We start from the raw sequence: 17270 nt of genomic DNA on the forward strand, positions 1-17270 counted from the left end.
AAACCTCTATGCAGGACACATCGCCGACAGGTGGCATAGAGCGGCTCTTTTGTTTACAATCAGTAAAGGATCCTTCACCCTCAACATTTCAATTCTCAAGCAGTGACACCAAAATTCTAGTTGCACCCAACTCTGTAACAGAGTACTGGAAGGATTAAGATTTTTCAATAGAAGTCATTTACAAATCTGTTTAACTTTCTGGCACCAGTTGATTTAAAAAAAATTTTTTCACCGGAGTACCCATTAAGGCTTTGTGCAGTCCAAGTCTGAGAAATTCAGTACTCTATGTGATAGTGAATAATTCACAAAATAAACAGCAGAGGGCGCTCCCCAGTAAGTAATAAATATATGGCAAATTCCACTCACCTCCAGAATGAGCAGGCGGCCCACATAGCAGCACCATCCCCTGTCCCTCTCGTACATACACCGTACTGCGGGGCCTGGTCTGGAATGAATCGAGATCTGCAGTAAAGAAGCAATAACAGATTCATGGATTAGATGTAAGAAGATGTAAGCCATGAAGGAAAATCATAGTTAATGCTAAAAAACAACACTGGAGGGATTCAAGTCAAAACTACCACCCACAACCCAACACAGATAACACAGATTACTAAATAAGTAGTATATACAGGTAATCATACCAGTCATCAAGCAATTTGCTACATTCACGTAAAAGAATAACCACTTCCACATATAAACATTCTCCTACCTGATACATATTCTTTTCCATAGCAGGCAGTACAATAGTGGTTTAGCTACTATAATACAGCCCCCCTATGTACAAGAATATAAATACTATAATACTGCCCCCCCCCTATGTGCAAGAATATAAATACTATAATACTGCCTCCTTTGTACAAGAATATAACTTTTATAATACTGTCTGCTATGGAGAAGAATATAATCACTATGATACTGCCTCTTATTTTCAGGAAAGTAACTACTATAAACCTGCCTCCTATGTACAAGAATATAACTACAATAATACTGCCCCTATGTACAAGAACATAATTGTAATACTGACCCTATGTACAAGAATATAACTACTAAAATACTACCTCCAATGTACAAGAATATAATTACTATAATGCAGCCTCCTATGTACACAGATGTAACTACTATAATACTGCCCCCTATGTACAAGAACATAACAACTATAATGCTGCCATCCTATGTACAAGAATACAACTACTATACTACTGCCACCCTATGTACAAGAATACACCTACTATAATAATTCTTCTATGTACAAGAATATAACTAATATAATACTGCCTCCTATATACAAGAATATAACTACTATAATACTGCCTCCTGTGTACAAGAATATAACTACTATAATACTGCCTGTTATGGAGAAGAATATAGTAGTTATATTCTTGTATATAGGAGGCAGTATTATAGTAGTTATATTCTTGTACATAGGGGACAGTATTATAGTAGTTATATTCTTGTATATAGGAGGCAGTATTATATTAGTTATATTCTTGTACATAGAAGAATTATTATAGTAGGTGTATTCTTGTACATAGGGTGGCAGTAGTATAGTAGTTGTATTCTTGTACATAGGATGGCAGCATTATAGTTGTTATGTTCTTGTACATAGGGGGCAGTATTATAGTAGTTATCTCCTTGTACATAGGAGGCAGTATTTTAGTAGTTATATTCTTGTACTGTATATAGGAGGCACTATATTAGTTATATTCTTGTACATAGAATCAGTATCATAGTAGTTATATTCTTGAACATAGAAGCAGTATCATAGTAGTTCTATTCTTGCACATTGAGGGCAGTATTATAGTAGTTCTATTCTTCTACATAGGAGAGGATAGACGTGTGCTGGTGAGCTCCCTGTCGGAAGGAGGCATGGCTTCTGACCCAGGAGGAGGGGAGGGAAGCTGGGCAGAGGATCCTGGGAGAGGCCCAGGTCTGGAGTGTGGCCTGCAGCATGGAGCTGGTGAGGATCTGGAGATGGTGGCTGGTAAGTCTTCTGAAGTCTGTAATGTTACTGGATTTAGCACAAGAATGACAAGGAAAAGTATGCTTAAGCTGGAACTTCAAATTTGTAAAATGAGAGATGAAATTCAGGAGACTGATCCTAAAGTGAAGTTAATGAAATGTGAGCGGCTGGATGATTGTATGAGGGAGCTGGCCATACTGCAGGAGAGGCTGGAGGGGAGCACTGAGATGGCGCTCAAAGTACAAAACTGGGGGAAGGATAAAAAGAAGGAGACCCGAGCCCAGAGTGTAAAAAGAAAAGACATTATTGCAAATAAAGACATTGACTATGATACTGTGTATGATATTGTACTGCAGGGAGATGCTAAAACATATGGGGATACTGAGGAACTACTGCTCCCAGCATGTTAGGAGTCTGGAAGTGTTGCAGAGAAGTGTGTGGCAGCAAGAAAAGGGTTAAGAGCTTCAGACTCTGATTGTAATGCTAAAGAAGTGAATGCAAGTGGCAGTACTGTGCAAGAAAGGGATTCCTATACTGATATTGTGTATAATACCACTGTGTGTGCAAAACAACAATCACTGGAGCCCAGTGTACAGACTGCAGCGGACAGTGGACCCCGTATACAGGACACTCAGCCACCTGCAGTGAATGGATTACAGAGCACAGATCTGTCCACAATGTCAGTGAATGGAATGCAGGATGCAGAGCAATCAGTAGTTCACACAGGTGCAGCTGAGGAGAGACCCAGGACAGCGCCCCCTGCTGACAGACCGCAGAACAGGAGATTGTTTTCTAATGTTGCAGGATCAGCTAACCCCACACCACAGAGGAAGAACGCGGTCAGGATCCGATATACAGGTCCAGAGGAATCCACCGCCTCCAGACTGTTTATTGGGAAAGTATTATTAAAGGAGTTCATGCGTTTTGAGGCCTCTGAGGTGTTGGCCCTGATCCATATCCCCTCCAGCCGCATCTATGATATTAGCTTTAAGCTGCAGTACAGTTTGGACTTATTTTGGAACATCTATAATGACACCAAAGGACACAGGATCTGGTAGAACCTGCAGGTGATCCAGCTGTCTAAGCCACAGGTAGTAACAGTCACCATCTTGTTTCATTCTGAGGTAGTGGCTCCGGCGGATCTGATGCTCTGGTTGAGCAGACAGTGTATGGTGAAGGGTGAACCAGCAAAAATATATGATGAGGAGGATATATGGAATGGAGGATACACTGTTAAGATCCAACTCCTTCAGCAGAACAGTATGACCAGACATCTGCCACACTCCTCCTACCTGGGCTCAGAGCGGGGGATATGTGGTCAGCCCCATCTGTGCCATAGATGTGGGGGCCGCCATCTTGCCATCAACTGTTCTCGGGTCAAGTGCTCTCTATGAGGACAGTTCGGCCATGTAAAGGAGGACTACAGGACAAGTGATTTGTAATTTGTTTTTAGGACTGGGGCATACTTTCAGAGAATGTCAGCAAACAGAACATAATACAAGTGGTGAGACTGTCACAGAGGCCATGGAGAAAGAACAGAAGGACATCACCACATGTGTGGGTACAGCCCCAGAAACTTCCCGTCCCATCGCTGATGTCAATCAGCATACCAGTGCCCCTGCTGCAGAGCCAAATGTACCTTCAATTCACGCTGCACTACAAGTACCAGCAGCCAGTGCAAAGCCTGTGTAACATCTCTGGATGCTGCAGAAAGAGAACTATCAGTCACTGCAGAGCCTGAGGAAGTACCCATGAAAAGTGTACTAGTCTGAGCAGAGCCAGTTGTACCATCTGTGGATGCTGCACAACAATCACCGGCCACTGAAGAGAATCCAGCAAGTAAAGTCCCTGTAAAACCTGTTACTAAGCCCCTCAAACAGAAGCACCAGAGACCCCGCTGACCCAGCCGCAAGGACCAGTGTGGATGAGGATGGGTTCCAGACTGTAAAAAGAAAAAACACCACATCCTTCAAGAAAGATCACCACAACAAAGAAACCAGCTGAGCGGCCATCACTGGAGGTAACTTCTGGGCGTTACAGCACTCTGGGAGAAGAGGATCCAGAGACACTGATGGAACATGTCCCTTCAACCTTCCCAGATGATGAGGACCCTCAGGAAGAAGATCCTGGACCCTCAGTGTCCACCAAGCGATGATGCACTTCAGTTCACAGTAGTGGAAGGAAGAAAAGGACTAAGAAACCCAAGTGACTTAGATGAGGCTGAGTATAAGCTCTATTAATGTGAACAGTGTGAGGACTAAGAGCCGGCAGCAGGTGATTTACCAGCGTCTCTTTCAGGAGAGATCTGACGTTTTCTTCATACAAGAGACAAGAGACATAGGAGGTAGTATCTTAGTAGTTTTATTTTTGTACATAGTAGGCAGTATTTTAATAGTTATATTCTTGCACTGTATATAGGAGGCACTATTATATTAGTTATATTCTTATACATAAAAACAGTATCATAGTAGTTGTATTCTTGTACATAGGGTGGCAGTATTATAGTAATGTTCTTGTTTATAGGAGGCAGTATTACAGTAGTTATCTCCTTGTAGATAGGAGGCAGTATTTTAGTAGTTATATGTCCTTCTACATGGGAATAACATTAGGGTAGTTATTAGGGATGAGCGAATAGAATCTGAGGAATCCAAATTTGTTACGAATTTCCGGCAAAATTTGATTTGCAACGAATGCGAGTATCGCCACGATTCGATTGCACAAGTCGCTTATTTAAACTCCATTTAATGTGGTGCAGGCTCCAGGGCATCTAAAATGGTGCATCCACATGTGATTACAGGGGGCAAGGAATCCTGGGAAGGCGGGAACAAGGGTAGGCGGGATGACCTTGAATCAAATGTAGCATGCAGCCTTTCAGCAGCCAGTCACCCCTGTGATGTCACAGCCCTATATAATCTGCATCCATCTTGCAGCCAGTCACTTTAGCCTTTTATTGCAGAGAGAGAGAGAGGGACAGACAGCACTGTGTGTTCCACAGAAAAGCATTTTTCCAGCAGCAATTCACCTCCCAGTAACATCAGAGTTCTGTTGCACAGAGGGAGGGACAGAGAGCAGTGTGTGTTGCACAGAAAATCATTTTTACAGCAGCGATTCACCTCAAGCCTAAATCCAGCCTAGAAGCACTGATAGGGAAGGCAGTGAAATTGAGAAAGAATCTGGGTATAGTAAACAGCGACTGTGTGCTGCAGCACTGGTGTGTACTGCTGGTGTTGTACACAAATACTGTTTTAAGCGTACTGGAGCGCATTGTCCTCCCCTCATAAGTGCATACCACATAGGTACATCTATGTGGTGTACTATTTTGTTCCTGTTACAGTCTTAAGGGCCTAGATACTGTGAAAGGCCAGGTAAAAGTACACAAGTGCAATGTTGGGTGTAGTACACAGTGCTAATAGCGTAAAAAGGGGAGGCAGTCCTGCTAGGCTAGGTCAGAGTAAAAGATATAAGGTCAAAAATTAGAAGAAAGAGAGAGAGAAAAAAGAAAACGTGTCTAAAATAGCATAAAATTATAACATTTATTTTGAAAAAATTATGTGAGGTCTGCGGCAGGGCCCTTGTCGCAGAATGGTCACTAGATAAAATGGTTACAATGGTATAAAATGCTAAAAATATAAAATATACACAGTGGTATTGCACTTCACTAATTGGACAATGAGACAATGAAAGTGGAGCAATGGGACAGTGCAAACAGTATCTGTTTAGTTATACTGTAAAGTCATATTATAAGAGCCAGGATTAATCCAGATGAAAGTACATAGCAAAAAAGTTGATAATCCAATAAGGCAAATTTTCGGTAGCTCTGGAGCCTCCCAGATTGGGGCCCACTATAAACGTTTTTAGGTGCAGAGATACAGGCGATGCCCCCTCTACCCCGACGGCATGGAGACTGAATGCAAGAGGGCAATCGCTATACAGTTTAGGCACTTTGTGCCTCTTACCGGCTACAGTGTGCACAGTCAGGTGAGTGCAGCTGTGCTTGCGATCCGGATACACGTCCCTCTGTCCCGGCGGCACAGGAGAAATGTAGGAGGGGTGATATGATCCGGTGCTGGGGGTTGGAGATGATGGCTGGGAAGCAGCGTGTGGCAGCGCTGTGAAGCCTAGCGGTCATAGCAGCGTATGGCAACGCTGGAGGTATCCTCTCTACCCCAACGGCACGGGGAGCAGGTGAGAGAGTAGGTGAGGACCGGCAATGCGGTAACGATTGTCTCAGATGATGTGCAGGGTTGTCTTAACCCCAGACGCGTTTCGGGGAACTGCGTCCCCTTTTTCAATGGTGGAGGTTCAGGAAGACTGTAAGACGGACCATTGTTTGTTGAAACCATTGCATGTTGAGGGATCCATGCAATGTAAAGTATAAGACAGTGGTCTACAACCTGCAGACCTCCAGATGTTGCAAAACTACAACACCCAGTATGCCCGGACAGGCGTTGGCTGTCCGGCCATGCTGGGTATTGTAGTTTTGCAACATCTGGAGGTCCACTGGTTGAAGACCACTGTTAGAGGAAGTTGTACTCGCCTGTCCCCGCCGCTCCGGACCATCACCGCTGCCTGGGATGACGCCATCCATAGCTGTCGCTGCGTCCCCGACGCTCTGGCAAGGCCTCTGCTTCCCCGGCATCCGCGAGCTCCGTCGCTGCCATCACGTTGTTACGCACGCCGCTCCTATTAGATGATGGGAAGGCATGCGCAGCGACGTGATGACGTCGATGGAGAGCGCTGACGATGCAGAGGATCCCGAAGAGGATGCGCCAGAGCCCCGAGGACAGGTAAGAGACATCACCGGAGCTCAAGGGGCACAGTAAACCGCTATCCGGTGGCAACTGAAGCAGTCAGCGCTGCCGGATAGCCGTTTATGCGATGGCCCCGACATAATAAAGCATCGTATGTTGATGCTGCCTTCAACATGTGATGGCCTCTGAGAGGCCATCGCATGTTGAAATTATCGTATGTCGGGGCCATCGTAGGTCGAGGGGTCACTGTATATGAAAAGTTTTTAACAATGACCGTGCCTCTTTAAGGTCAAAATGGGCTCAGTCCCCAAGGAGTTAAAGTCTCAAGGGCCTAAATACTGTGAAAGGCCAGGCAAAAGTACACACCGGCTGATGTTGTACACAAATACTGTTTTAAGCGTACTGCAGTGCATTGTCCTCCCCTCATAAGTGCATACCACATACGTACATCTAAGTGGTGTACTATTTTGTTCCTGTTGAAGTCTTAAGGGCTTAGATACTGTGAAAGGCAAAGCAGAAGTATACACCGGCTGGTGTTGTACACAAATACTGTTTTAATCGTACTGGAGTGCATTGTACTCCCTTCATAAGTGCATACCACAAACGTACATCGCAGTGGTGTACCATTTTGTTACTGTTAAAGTCTTAAGGGCCTAGATACTGTGAAAGGCCAGGCAAAAGTACAAACCTGCTGGTGTTGTAGACAAATAATGTTTTAAGCGTAGTCGAGCGCATTGTCCTCCCCTCATATACACACTAAGTATGTCAGGCAGAGAAGTACCAGGACATGCACAGAGGAGTGGCAGAGGCTTAAATTCATCAGACAGAGGTCGCAGCAGACTAGAGGCAAGTGGCAGCAGGAGTCGCAGTGAGAGGCCTGAGCTCCCGGTTTCAGCTAGCCGTGTCTCCATCAGCAACCCATCTGCTGTCATCGATTGGTTAACGAGGTCATCCACTTTATCACAAGTGACATCTGACACCCCCAGACAACAGTCGGTGGGTTCCACAGAGTCAACCCTCAGTTGGCGTGGCCCGGGAGCATTCCCTGTCCTCCCATTGCCTCTGCCCTATGCTGTTCCCTCCCCCACAGAAGTATCTCAGCTCCACTATTTAGTGAGGACGATGTACTAAAGGACAGTGGCGAGGGAGGTGGTGTTGCGAGTGTTCAGGCTCCTGAAGCAAACACTGTTGAGGAACCTGAGGAAGACATTAGTGACGTGCAGACACAACTCTATGATGATAAAGCCGATCGCACTTGGGAGCTGGGTGAAGAAGGGGCTTCATCATCATCAAAAGAAGATGGTTGCAGGTTGCCCTTGAGGGAGCAACTGAGCCAGCAAGGTGGTTTCATGCTTGGTAATCAGCATGGTGACAGAAGTGGAAATTCTGGAGCCAAACGTTCCCGGGGGGAGACCACCTGTTTCGCGGCAGCCCACCTTCTCGGGAGGTAGTGGAACAGGGGTTCCTGGAGTTGGTGGCAGTAGCAGTCAATCAGTGTGGACTGTTGGTGGGAAAATCAGCTACTTGGCGGTGTGGCAGTTATTCATCAAGCATCCGGAGGATGTTAACCTGGCCACATGCAAGATGTGTAGGCATAAGGTGAAGCGTGGCCAGGGTCCCAATGTTGGGACCACGGCCCTTTGTCAACATATGCATTGTTACCATGAAGGCACCTGGGAGAACCGTGGCTCCGATGTGGTGGTCCAGCCTGCTGTATCCCCCAGTGGCACGCCGCTCACTGTTTCAGCCAGCCAAGGCTCCACCACCTCAGCCGAAGGGAGCTGTGTGTCATAGCCATCTTTTGTCGCTCCAAATGCTCCTGCTCCTCCTACTTTGAGTCAGTCATTCTGCCAGCAATCCATCTGTGAAGCCATGTCCAAGAGACAACAGTATCCACCAACTCATCCAACGGCGCAGAAGCTGAATGTGCTCCTGTCCAAGTTGCTGGTGCTGCAGTCCCTCCCTTTTCAAGTGGTGGACTCTGCACCTTTCAGAGAACTGATGGCTTGTGCCGAGCCGAGGTGGAGAGTCCCAAGCCGTCATTTCTTTGTGAAAAAGGCAGTACCAGCCCTGCATTTTGTGGAACAGAAGGTGGGCCAGTCCTTGAGCCTGTCAGTCTGTACAAAAGTGCACGGCAGCGCTGACCGTGTAACTACGGTCAGGGACAATACATGTCCTTTACGACCCACTGGGTGAATGTGGTTCCTGCAGAGCCACAAAAACAACTTGGACAAGTCACTCCGCTTCCGCCTCCACGCTCTCAGGCCGTTGGTCCTGTGACAGTGTGCGACTCCGCCTCCTCATCCTCCACCGTGTCCTCAACCTCCACTGCACGGGCAAGTCTCAGTGCCACTCCAGCATACCATGTGTTCAGGGCATGGCAGTGTCATGCCGTTCTTCACATGGTTTGCCTTGCGGAAAGGAGTCGGACAGGGGAGGAACACAGTTATTCATCAAGAAATCGAACCATGGCTTACACCTCGAAAACTGGAAATGGGAACCATGGTGACCGACAACAGGAAGACCATCTTGCCTGCACTGCAACAAGGAAGCCTGAGACATGCACTTTGTATGGCACACGTGTTCAATCTGGTTGTCAAGTGGTTCCTGAAGTGTCCCCCCCCCCCATCTGCAATACATCCTAACAATGGGAAGGAAACTTTGCATGCACTTAAGCCACTCATAAATCGCAAATCACACCCTCCTTGAGCTGCAGCATCAGAACATAGTCTGATTTGCAACATTTCCACACGTTGGAATTCCACCCTCCATATGTTGGACTAACTTTAGGAACAGAGAAAAGCCATCACCGATTTCATGATGATCCAAGTGGATAGGGGGACTCCCCTGTGTAACTTCAATGTCAAACAGTGGCAGCTCATACGTGACACCTGCCGTTTGCTCAGACCCTTTGAGGAAGACACCTTTTTAGTCAGTTGCCAGGATTACGAGATGAACAACATCATTCCACTGCTTCATCTACTACAACACGTGTTGGAAACGATGGCTGGTTAGGGCACTGGAGACGTGGCGCCTACATCTCACGGCCACATAAGCCCTGTGGGGGCTGTACTGGAGGGGGAAGGGGCACAGTGGAGCACAGTTTAAGTTTTGTGAGATGGGCAGTTTTTCCATTCATCTGAAAGGAGAGGAGGAGCAGGATCAGCTAGAGGAGCTAGAGGGTTATGAGGAAGGCGAGACAGAGGACCCAGACACACCAGTGGAGATGGAGGCAGGGAGTCCCTCCGAGTCATAGTGACCGCCGAATTGTCACCATTAGACAGCAGGATGACTTCTGGCTCTCCACCTTATTGGACCCTCGCTACCGGCACAAAATGGGGCCTTTTTTACACAACTGAGAGGGAGAACAAACTGACTTACTACAGAGAAACCCTGCACCATCGTCCATCCTCTCGCAGGTCTAACTCAGGGGATCCTCTGCGCTCACCTTCCACTGCCATGGCTGCTGGGGACCAACACTTCAAAAATATGGATAGTGCAAAACATATTTAAGGTGCTGCTCCCCAATTACAGACATTCCTCGCCATGAGACCACAAGTAAGTATTGAGGATATGCATTACATAAAATGTAACTTTTCTTAGAAAAAAATATATGTACCAAAACATTTTTTTTATTCAAACAAAAGGAAAGGTGTGCAAAAAACACCATGTGCGACCTACACCATCAAGTATTGATGTGATGCAAAGACCTCTAAAAGGTGGAAGGGAACATAGTATGGTCCATTGTAACCGGTGGGGGTAAAAACTTCCCCTGTAAGGCCCTACCCTCGCATTATTAATTCCCTTATTGGCAAGTGTTACTTGCCCTAAAAGGGCTGCCCCACACAGGAACCTCTCCCTATTTCCCCCTTCCTTTATCATCCCCCATAAAAAAGGGCGGCCCCACACAGGAACCTCTCCCTATTTCCACCTACAAACACTGCCATTTCCCAGGGTTTTTATGTGGAAAAAGATAGTTTCCTGTGTGGGGCCGCCCTTTCAATGGTGAGTAACACTTGCCAAGAAGGGTATTAATAGGGCCAGAGTAGGGCCTTGCAGGGGAATTTTTACCCCCACCTGCTAAAATGGACAATACATTGTTCCCTTCCATCTTTTCTAGGAAAGTGTTACTCGTCTTAAAAAGGGCTGCTCCACACAGGAACCAATCCCTAATTCCACCTAAAAACCTTTGGAAATGGCAGTGTTTGTAGGTGGAAATAGGGAGAGGTTCCTGTGTAGGACCGCCCTTTTTGGGCGAGTAACACTTGCCAAGAAGGGAATTAATAATGCGAGAGTAGGGCCTTACAGGGAAAGTTTTTACCCCCACCGGTTACAATGGACCATACATTGTTCCCTTCCACCTTTTAGAGGTCTTTGCATCATTACTTGGTGGTGTAGGTGGTACATTGTGTTTTTTGCACACCTTTCCTTTTGTTTGATTTAAAAACAACATAAAACATATTTTATCCTAAGCATATTATTGAAAGTTAAGTTTTATGTAATGCATATCCTCAATACATACTTGTGCACACTAACACTTTTACAAAAGAGACAGTTTTCTTCTGCCTACCTGCCTCAGCTACTATTCTGATCCTGCCACCTGCCTCATGCCACACATCTGATGCCAAATTCTACTTTTTTCACCCACCTTCGTCACCGTGTACTGATATTGCCACCCACCGCACTGGTATTGCCACCCACCGGGTCACTTTCAGGACTCCTGATGCTGCTACTTCCACCTCCAGGCTGTCTCATTCTGCCACCATATGTTCTCCTTTTGCTAATGTCAGCTCCAGGCTGTCTCATTCTGCAACCATATGTTCTCCTCATGCTGATGCCAGCTGCAAGCTGTATCATACTGCCACCATATTTTCTCCTCATGCTGCTGCCACCTCCAGGCTTTGTCATTCAGCACTATATGTTCTCCTCCTGCTGCCACCACTTCCAGGCTGTGTCATTCAGCCACTATATGGTCTCCTCATGCTTCTGCCACATCCAGGCTGTGTCATTCAGCTACTATATGTTCTACTCATGCTGCCGCAAACTCCAGGCTGTGTCATTCAGCCACTATATGTTCTCCTCATGCTGCCGCAAACTCCAGGCTGTTTCATTCAGCCACTATATCTTGCCGCCAACTCTAGGCTGTGTCATTCGGCTGCTATGTGGTCTCCTCATGCTGCCGCCAACTCCAGGCTTTGTCATTCAGCCACTATATGTTCTCATGCTGCCACCACCTCCACGCTGTGTCATTCAGCTACTATATGGTCTCCTCATGCTGCCGCCACCTCCACATTGTCATTCAGCCACTATATGATCTCCTCATGCTTCCGTCACCTCCAGGCTGTGTCATTTAGCCACTATATGTTCTCCTCATGCTGCTACAAACTCCAGGCTGTGTCATTTAGCCACTATATGCTGCCACCAACTCCAGGCTGTTTCATTCAGCCACTGTGTGGTCTCCTCATGCTGCCGCCAACTCCAGGCTGCATCATTCAGCCACTATATGTTCTTCTCATTCTGCCGCCACCTCCAGGCTGTGTCATTTAGCCACTAAATGCTGCCGCCAACTCCAGGCTGTGTCATTTAGCCACTATATGTTCTCCTTATGCTGCCACCCCCTACAGGCTGTGTCATTCAGCCCCTATATGGTCTCCTCATGCTGTGGCCACCTCCAGGCTGTGTCATTTAGCCACTAAATGCTGCCGCCAACTCCAGGCTGTGTCATTCAGCCCCTATATGGTCTCCTCATGCTGTGGCCACCTCCAGGCTGTGTCATTCAGCCACTATATGCTGCCACCAACTCCAGGCTGTGTTATTCAGCCGCTATGTGGTCTCCTCATGCTGCTGCCAACTCCAGGTTTTGTCATTCAGCCACTATATGTTCTCCTCATGCTGCCACCACCTCCACGTTGTGTCATTCAGCCACTATATGATTTCCTCATGCAGCCGCCAACTCCAGGCTGTGTCATTCAGCTACTATATGGTCTCCTCATGCTGCCGCCACCTCCACGCTGTGTCATTCAGCCACTATATGGTCTTCTCATGCTTCTGCCACCTACAGGCTGTGCCATTTTGCCACTATATGTTCTCCTCATGCTGCCGCAAACTCCAGGCTGTGCCATTCAGCCACTATATGCTCCTGCCACCTCCAGGCTGTTTCATTCAGCCACTGTGTGGTCTCCTCATGCTCCCGCCAACTCCAGACTGTGTCATTCAGCCACTATATGTTCTCCTTCTCCTGCCACCACCTCCAGGCTGTGTAATTCAGCCACTATATGGTCTCCTCATGCTGCCGCCACCTCCATGCTGTGTCATTCAGCCACTACATGGTCTGTCTCATGCTGCCGCCACCTCCAGGCTGTGTCATTCAGCCACTACATGGTCTCCTCATACTAATGCCACCTCCAAGCTCTGTCATTCAGCCACTATATGGTCTCCTCATACTGAGGTCACCTCCAGGCTCTGTCATTGTACTGCTCTGCGACAGTTATTCTAATAGCGACACCTCTGATCTGCATGTCATACTGAATAACAGTATTATTTCACTAACTCAGCACACACCCTTTGCATGTTACAGCAAGGCAAATTATTCTACACCCCTATTGAAGCTCTCTGTAGCCAAAAATAGCTGTTTTTTTAATAGCGATTTGCCGCAAATAAATTCGGACTGAAACAAATTTTTGGAGAAAATTTGCTCACCTCTAGTAGTTATATTCTTGTATATACAGTATAGAGGGCAGTATTCTAGTATATTTTTGCACATAAGGACAATATCAAAGTAGTAACATTTTTGTGCATAGAGTGCAGTATTACAGTAGTTAAATTTCTGTACATAAAGGGCAGTATTGTTGTAGTTACATTTTTGTGCATAAAGGACAGTACTATTGTAGTTTTATTCATGTACATAGGGTGCATGTTAGTTATATTATTGTATATGGGGGTAGTATAATAGAAATTCAGTTCCTGCACATAATGTGCAGTTTCATAGCATTTATATCCTTGTACATAAGAGGCAGTATTAAAGTAGTAAAATTCTTGTACATAAGTAGTAGTAAAATAGCAGTTATATTTCTGTAAGGGGCATTATTATAGCATTGATATATTTTTGTACAAAGTGGAAGTATTAAAGAAGTTATCTTCTTTTTCATAGGAGACAGTATTATAGTAGATATATAGATCATGTTGTAAATTTTTCCTCCATGGGACTTCAAGTACAGGAGTAAGCTCCTTTAAAGGGGTAATCCAGTGGAAAACTTTATTTATTTACTTTATTTTTTTTAAATGAACTGGTGCCAGAAAGTTAAACAGATTTATGAATTACTTCTATTAAAAATTCTTAATACTTTCAGTACTTTTAGCAGCTGTTTGCTACAGAGGAAAATCTTTAGTTTTTGAATTTCTTTTTTGTGTTGTCCAAATCTGAGATAAATGGAAATATGTGTGCAGCTCACAACCTTGTATCCGAGGTTAAATTGTGGTTGACAAATCGGTCCCCACCGACTGAGCAAAACAAATTTAGAAACAAAATTTTAACCACCCCTCAAGGATACCACCCTACTGGGTGCACAGTGAAAAAATGGTTTGAAGACCGTTTGTTTGAACAATGCAAAAAATATTTATTAAAATACAATTAAAATTATTAATTAAAAAACATTTGAACAGAGCATACAAAATCATACAAAATTTGCCTACTGAGGAAGGGGTCTAGTTGCATTACCCTGAAACGCGTCTAGGCTTAAGACTTTGTCTGAACAGAGCACTACAAAGACGCACTGCCCATTCAGAAGCCAACTTAACCTAAACCAGCCGCTTATAGACCTGCTGCTCCAGCCGGGATTTCTATCCATCTGACACATTCACCTGCTTCTGATTCTACCTTACATGCCTGACATGCTGCCACCACTGTGAGCATTTCCACCTGAGTAAGCCAGTGAGGGTCCGATATTACAACAGCCGCACGCCGCAGCTACGGACCTCCGGCGTGGAGCCATCTGCTATAACACCGCTCCCAAACTAAGCCGAAATCAACGCTCTGCTTGTGAAGTAGAACTGCTACTCCCATCATTTTCGGCCCGTCGCAGTACGGGACCAGCGGACACGGTGAGCATTATTCATCTCCATAGAGACTACAGGCATTTTTAGTCCAATCCACACAAGGGACTTTACAACCAGATATACAAATTGCCGGTTTAACAGCACAATCCGGACAGTCGGCCATTATTTACAGTCGCAGTGCCTCATATATTACTATGAATATATACCATTAGGGCCCTATGGTAATCCAATATATTCAATATTGCTCTGTTCAAATGTTTTTTTATTGAATCATTTTAATTGTATTTTAATAAATATTTTTTGCATTGTTCGAACAAATTGTCTTCAAACCATTTTTTCACTGTGCACCCAGTAGGGTGGTATCCTTGAGGGGTGGTTGAAATTTTGTTTCTAATTTACAAGTCTGTTTAACTTTCCAGTTCATAGAAAGAAAAAAAATAGGTTTCAACCAGAGTACCACTTTAAGGATATAGAATATATTCTCCATCCATTTCAGCTAGATGTCCATCTGTTCACACTGTATAGATGAGGCTGACAGATATCAGTGCAGGCCATATTTACACTATGGAAACTGTAAATGAAGGTTTTATGAGATGGATTTGAGGCTCTATAGTAGAGAATCTATGGAAGGCATTATTGTGACTTATGAAGATGGTCAGAGCCTAAAGCTGGCGCTATGCATAATAATCTGCTGTGAACACCAATATGAATCATGGCGTGGACTAATAACATATAATGCCTGTTAATACATGAGGAGCCTACAGATGACTTCATGATGAGGATCCCTCCTCCGACCTTTACAATTTTTAAATGTATATTTAATGAGTACCAATGCTATGTCAGCGGGATCACTCTGAAAATACAATACCTCCAAGTCTCATCTAGCTCCTACTGTCTCCCTGAACTGTGTTTATGAATCTAGAGTCACGTCTGCTGTCTCTATATACATTGTATGCACCCAGGCCATGTATACAGATATATGCCTGCTACTGTATATAGTCTGCCTTTTTAATACATTGTAAATACTGACCATTTCTTTGTAATACTGTTTTGCCCTATAAATTGTGATCTCTCTCCAGTATGCACCTAGCTTTCATTTTGCTGTATCTTTATTTTACGTCTAGTCTCCTGCAGTCTCTTTCTCTTATGCTAGCCCTGCGGTCTCTTTCTCTTATGCTGGCCTTGCAGTCTCTTTCTCTTATGCTGGTCCTGCGGTCTCTTTCTCTTATGCTGGCCTTGCAGTCTCTTTCTCTTATGCTGGTCTTGCGGTCTCTTTCTCTTATGCTGGCCTTGCAGTCTCTTTCTCTTATGTTGGTCCTGCAGTCAATTTCTGTTATGCTGGTCCTGCGGTCTCTTTCTCTTATGCTGACCATGCAGTCTCTTTCTTTTATGCTGGTCCTGCAGTCTCTTTCTCTTACGCTGGTCCTGCGGTCTCTTTCCCTTATGCTGGCCCTGCAGTCAATTTCTGTTATGCTGGTCCTGCGGTCTCTTTCTCTTATGCTGGCCATGCAGTCTCTTTCTTTTATGCTGGTCCTGCAGTCTCTTTCTCTTACGCTGGTCCTGCGGTCTCTTTCTCTTATGCTGGCCCTGCGGTCTCTTTCTCTTATGCTGGCCCTACGGTCTATTTCTCTTATGCTGGTCCTGAGGTCTGTTTCTCTTATGCTGGTCCTGCGGTCTCTTTCTGTTATGCTGGCCCTGCAGTTTCTTTCTGTTATGCTGGCCCTGCGGTCTCTTTCTGTTATGCTGGTCCCGCAGTCTCTTTCTGTTATGCTGGTCCCGCAGTCTCTTTCTGTTATGCTGGTCCCGCAGTCTCTTTCTGTTATGCTGGTCCCGCAGTCTCTTTCTGTTATACTGGTCCCGCAGTCTCTTTCTGTTATGCTGGTTCCGCAGTCTCTTTCTGTTATGCTGGTCCTGCATTCTCTTTCTCTGATGCTGGTCCTGCAGTCTCTTTCTAGCTGTCACTCTGCGTTCTGCTGTCTCTTCCTGGTGCTCTATATTCTGATGTATATTTGGCAGTATCACCAGCTGTCACTCTGTGTCCTGCGGTCTCTTTCTGTTATGCTGGTCACGAGGTTCTCTTTCTGTTATGCTGGTCCCGCAGTCTCTTTCTGCTATGCTGGCCTTACGGTCTATTTCTCTTATGCTGGTCCTGAGGTCTGTTTCTCTTATGCTGGTCCTGCAGTCTCTTTCTGTTATGCTGGCCCTGCGGTCTTTCTGTTATGCTGGCCCTGCAGTCTCTTTCTGTTATGCTGGTCCTGCGGTCTCTTTCGGTCATGCTGGTCCTGCGGTCTTTTTCTGTTATGTTGGTCCTGCAGTCTCTTTCTGTTATGCTGGTCCTGCAGTCTCTTTCTAGCTGTCACTCTGCGTTCTGCAGTCTCTTCCCGGTGTTCTACATTCTGATGTCTCTTTGGCAGTGTCACCAGCTGTCACTCTGTGCCCTGCTGTGTATGTCATGTCAAGTTGCAGTCTTCCCCGTGTTTCTCCTGCTGTGTGATCTCGCTTCT

General features: G+C 45.5%; 1 protein-coding gene across 3 annotated transcripts in view; it reads right to left on the bottom strand.

Annotated features, from left to right (window-relative positions):
* The window catches only part of LOC130276122 (contactin-4-like), a 294692-nt gene that overhangs the window by 48517 nt on the left and 228905 nt on the right, over positions 1 to 17270 (bottom strand). For all 3 annotated transcript variants that reach the window (XM_056525041.1, XM_056525040.1, XM_056525042.1), the window contains exon 5: positions 367 to 462. In XM_056525041.1, coding sequence (XP_056381016.1) covers positions 367 to 462 — 96 coding nt within the window. The remainder of the gene's footprint in view (positions 1 to 366; positions 463 to 17270) is intronic.

Source organism: Hyla sarda, chromosome 6, assembly GCF_029499605.1.
Source record: "Hyla sarda isolate aHylSar1 chromosome 6, aHylSar1.hap1, whole genome shotgun sequence".
NCBI lineage: Eukaryota > Metazoa > Chordata > Amphibia > Anura > Hylidae > Hyla > Hyla sarda.